This window comes from Tupaia chinensis, unplaced genomic scaffold, assembly GCF_000334495.1.
Source record: "Tupaia chinensis unplaced genomic scaffold, TupChi_1.0 Scaffold000273_1, whole genome shotgun sequence".
NCBI classification, from domain to species: domain Eukaryota; kingdom Metazoa; phylum Chordata; class Mammalia; order Scandentia; family Tupaiidae; genus Tupaia; species Tupaia belangeri.
In genome coordinates this window covers 417,162-422,074 of record NW_006159755.1, presented here as the reverse complement: position 1 = coordinate 422,074, position 4,913 = coordinate 417,162, and the positions used below count along the sequence as shown (strand labels likewise).

General features: G+C 57.8%; 1 protein-coding gene across 1 annotated transcript in view; it reads left to right on the top strand.

Moving 5' to 3' along the window:
* Nucleotides 1–4,913, top strand: part of ZFTA (zinc finger translocation associated) — an 11,696-nt gene that overhangs the window by 5,895 nt on the left and 888 nt on the right. Inside the window, 10 exon segments of the mRNA XM_027772382.1 lie at nt 2,402–2,920; nt 3,461–3,472; nt 3,475–3,839; nt 4,094–4,163; nt 4,166–4,218; nt 4,220–4,302; nt 4,304–4,595; nt 4,598–4,652; nt 4,819–4,907; nt 4,910–4,913. The exon segment at nt 4,910–4,913 is cut by the window's right edge and continues 888 nt beyond it. Coding sequence (XP_027628183.1) covers nt 2,402–2,920; nt 3,461–3,472; nt 3,475–3,839; nt 4,094–4,163; nt 4,166–4,218; nt 4,220–4,302; nt 4,304–4,595; nt 4,598–4,652; nt 4,819–4,907; nt 4,910–4,913 — 1,542 coding nt within the window.

The window sequence follows — 4,913 nt, the reverse complement described above, 5'->3', positions numbered from 1 at the left end:
CACCGCCGCCGTCGCCCCCTTTGGGGGGCCCTGGCAGAGGGGCCTAAAGGGCCGGCGCGCGGGGCTCTAGGCTGTTAGACCTGCGGCCCCCGCCCCTTTCTCTCTCAGACTCCCAGGTGGTCTCCCTGATTCTACGGTCTCTTAAAAGTGTCCCTACCCTGAGGCCCTTTGGGGAACCTTCCCCAGAGGACTTGAGCTTGGTTTTCCCCGAGGACGTGAGCTTGATCCACTGTTTTAAATCGGCCGTCCCTTTCGTTTTGTGGCCTTATTAGGGACAGGAACCCTTTCTCTTCTTCCTCCCGTTCTTCCTAGGAAAGAGCATCGCGGGCATTCTAGGGGCTCGCCACCACCTTTCCCTAGAGAGGACAGTTTTTCCAGGGATAGGTTCGCCTACAAAGGCAGACACTCCCCTCCTGCCCGCGCTTCTCTCTTTCCATCTTTTCAGATTTTTTTTTTTTTGCCCCAATTTGCCAGCTCTGGTGGGACCAGCCAGTCCTCGTTTACTCTCGGCGGAGACCGTTTCCTATTTCCCTGCCGCAGGGTCTGCGCTTTAAAACCCGTGAAGGTTCTGTCCAGGCGGAGGAGACTACCCGAATCGCGGCGATCTCCCCCCTTACCCTCCCCTCCCAGAAACTCCCCAGCCCCTTTTGTTTTTAAAGAATCTCAGCTCCTCCCCTTTTTTCTGCTCTTAAAGAGCCAGGCCACCTTGACTAGCCTGGATCCAGAGCAGGAAAGATGCTTAAGAGACCAGCTAGCTATCTGGTGCCTTTGCAGACAAAGACACTTAGGCCCAGCGTGGTCACAGAGGTCACAGAGCAAGTGCCACTGAAGCCAGGACTTGAACCCAGGTCTCTGACTCTGGAGCCAGTGCATTTTCTATAGATCTACTTAAAAAATAAATAAAAACTGAAACAGAACCTCACAAGGGTGACAGGAGCCCTTTCTGATCCTGTCTTTTGTTTCCCTGACCCTGGGATTCTCCAATGAGAGAATGTCCAGAACCTGCCTATGTGGCCTGGAGACCATTTTACATAAAAGAAGATCAGAACTGTAGGGAGGGTGGAGATTGCTGTGGATGTCTCTGTTGGCAAGGGAGCACCTCTGGGTTATTTGGGTCCCTTCAGTGCCAGCCCTTCTGACTGCTGGGCAGTGGCTACCTTCCTACCAGACAAAACATATTCCCAGAAAGACTTCATGAGCTCCGGTGGGAGGTGGCCACTCCCTGCTGCAGATTCGTCATTAACCACTTTGGTGGCCCTTCTGCCATCCCTTTTCAGGGTCATTGGTGCTCCCAGATTCTGGGGAAGTCCAGGTCTGAGAAACTAGAGGTGTTGACAGCTTAGCCTTGGGGAGCTGTCCCATAGGAGGGGCCTATATTTGGGAAACTGATGGTGTTCGGCCATCCTACACTGAGATTCTCAGGATTTGAGAAATTACTGGAAAAGGGGAGAAGACCTTTGGGTGGGGCCCTCCTGGCTGAGGCCTCAAGCGGGTGGGTCCTCTGTGCAGCCCTAGAGGCAGACAGATGCCCCCTTTGTTCCTCTCGCCCCACTGCCTGCTCTGCTGTGACCGCCCCAGCCTGCTGCTCTCCTGGCTTTATCCCTACAGTGCTCTCAGCAAGAAGGGTGCCTTGCAGAGTCAGTTCTCACCTTATTTTATAGAAAGTCACAACCGCACATCCTTTTGTTCTTGATCCTTTTCTTTTTAAGAATTATTTTATTTAACTTTATTTATTTAATTTGACCAGAAAGGGACAGAGTTAGAGAGAGAGCGAAAGAAAGTGAGAAATCAAGCCGCCAGGTTTGGGACTTGAACCACAGCCATGTGGGAGTCCAGCGTCCTTAACCACACCACACCACCTGCTGGCCCTTTTTGATCTTGTCTTAAAGGGTCTTTCCTTCTTCTTCTTTTTTTTTTTTTTTAATTTTTAAGAGATATTTTTGCTATAGGGCAAGTAGGCACACCAGAGAGAGAGAGACAGACAGACAGACAGACAGACAGACAGACAGACAGACAGACAGACAGACAGACAGACAGACAGAAAGTGAGAAATCACCCTCCCCCCTGGGGGTGGGGTGGCCAAGCCACAATCCTTTCTCCTCCATGCCCCTCTTGGATTTTGGGCACGCACACGCATGTGCCCGGTGTAAGTTTTAAGCCACAAGGTCTGGGACTCGAATTATGAGAGTCCAGCGATGGAACCATTACGCCATCCCCACTGGTCCCGGGTCTTTGCTCTTTGTAAGGGGCCTGTGTTTTGACTCCCAGCTTCTCTTGCATCCCTTTTATAGCACTTGCCATCCCTTTCCTGCCCCTCCCAGTACCCTCTCTCCCATCTCCCTTTCTCAGGCCTCAAAATCGAAGTCCTGGGTCCTTCCTCTGGAAACTGGAGACTGAAAAGCTGTCTCCCTTTCCCCTTCTTCAGGGCAAGATCTTCAGCTGGAAGGGGGTGCCCTGGGGTCCTGGGGGAATGCCCCCCTGTCCTCCAGGGCCAGGGGACCAACATCTTCAGGCAGGAAATACTCAGACCATTGTGAGGCCAGAGCCTCAAGGCCTGGAAAGAGCCGCATTCCTGGCCGTGACCACCGGCGCTACTACCACGACCACTGGCGGCTGGAGTATCTGATGGACTTCAACCCTGCCCGGCACGGCATGGTGTGCATGGTGTGTGGCAGCTCCTTGGCCACCCTCAAGCTCAGCACCATCAAGCGGCACATCCGCCAAAAGCACCCCTACTCCCTGCATTGGAGTCCCCGGGAGAAGGAAGTCATCAGCAACAGCTGGGATGCACACCTGGGGCTGGGGTCCTGTGGTGAGGCCGAGGGCCTGGGGGCCCAGGGGGCTGAGGAGGAGGAGGAGGAGGAGGAAGATGAGGAGGAGGATGGGGCCAGCCTCCAGGCTTGCCCACCCAAGGGCCCAGGTAATGCAGGATGTAGAGGGAGAGGCAGGGACCTGGGTGGCCAATGGGACCAAATGGGGACTGCACCTCTGCCAACTAGGTGACTTCCTAGAGCTTTACCGGGTGGGGTCTCTCTATTGCCCTTATTGTATAATAGTGGGGAGGGACAATTGCAGGTTCTCTAATGTCCCTAACAGCCTTGACATTCTGTGGTTTTTAGGATTCAGGAGAGTAGAGGCTGGGGGGACCAGCAGGGAAATGGCTGGGAGTGGGGAGGAGGGGATGAGAGGGTGTTGGAAGAGTATGCTGACAGCAAAGTCAGGGAAGGACTTTACTAGAATATGGGTCTGGGGGAAGGTGGGGAGGGTTTAGATCATGCAGGAAGGAGGATTAGGGAGATGGACTTTAGATTTGAGGGGAGAGGAGAGAAGGGCAAAGAGTAGCCATGTGGCTGGGCAGTCAGATAACCCAGTGAGTGAGGCTGTGGAGGACCTGGCTGTGGTGGGGGCTCCCCAGAGGGCCAGCATCTCTCAGTTCCTTCCCTCCCTCCAACCCTTTCAGGCAAAGCCCCAGCTGGTGCCGGCGCCAGCAGCAAGGGGTCCCAGTGGCACCCGGGGCTCGGTGCAGGCACCTCTCAGCCTCTCCGAGGGCCAGGGGCAACAAGGGGCTAGGGGCCGGTCGCCTGGAGCGGAGGCTGAAGGAGTCCCTGCAGAACTGGTTCTGGGCAGTGTGTCTCATGGACTATGACCCACGGGGGAACTGGCTGGTGTGTATGGCCTGTGGTCAGGCACTGCCCAGCCTGCATCTGGAGGACATCCATGCCCACGTGCTGGAGGTGCACCCCAGCTCCCTGGGGCTCAGCGGCTCCCAGCGCAGTGCCCTGCTGCAGGCCTGGGGTGGCCAGTCTGAGGCGCTGTCAGAACTCACCCAGCCCCATCAGGTGCGAGGTCTGTCCCAGGGATGAGACCCTCTTCCCCTCACATTAGGACTTCAGGTGGGGTCTGTGGCCAAAGCCGGGAGGCAGGGACTCCTACACAGCACCTCCTGCACAGCACCTCTCAGCGATGTCACTCACACACACATACGCGCGCACCCGCGCACACACTGGGGCTTACACCAATAGTTGGGCTGCTGTGAGGAGCAAGGATCGTACCCTCTATGCGTGGGTAAGGGCAACCCAGTCAGCAGGCTGAGCCCCTTTCCCTCACCCCTTCCCCAACAGACGATGACCTCATCCCCCAGGACCTGACTAGAAAGAGCCAGGATTCGCCCCCGCTGCTGGAGCCCCCTCCTCTCAAGATCTCAGCCCCCCAGACGTAAAAGGAAGAGGCTGGCTGGGTCTCTGAGAGGCCTGGGCCTGCAGAGGAGCAGGAGAACGAGGGCGAGAGGGCGGGGGTCCCGGGCCGGTTGTCGGAACCGCCGCCACTACCAGGAGCGCTGGGGGCTGGAGTACCTCGTGGAGCTGGACGGCGCCCAGCGCGGCCTGGTGTGCATGGTGTGCGGGGGCACGCTGGCCTCCCTCAAGATGAGCACCATCAAGCGCCACATTCGCCGGCGCCACCCGGGCTCCACGTGCCTCAGCGGGCCGGTTAAGGCCCTCGTCGCCCAGGAGTGGAGCGAGAAGGCTGCCCACCTGCTGGCCCTGGGCCTGCCCCTCCCCGAATTCTCCCAGGGCCTGGCCGCCCCCAGCACAGCCCCGCAGCCTCTGAGAAGGGGGGAGGGGCAGAGGAGGAGCCAGAGGAGGAGTGGTGGGGTGAGCAGGTGGAGGGTCAGAGCAGGTGGCGAGGGCGAGCGGGCTGGCCAGGCAGGGAGAGAGGGCTGGGCGTTGCGGTGGCGAAAGTGGAAGGTTGACGGGAACTTGGGAGGATGGGACAAGAGAGCCAAGGCGATGCTCCAGTGCAGCCCTTGTCCCTCTCCAGGTGATGTCCCACTGTCCCCCGGGGCTCCGCTGGAACCGCCCGCTGAGGAAGAGGAGGACGAAGAGGACAGCCAGGATCCTGGGGGACTCCCCTGC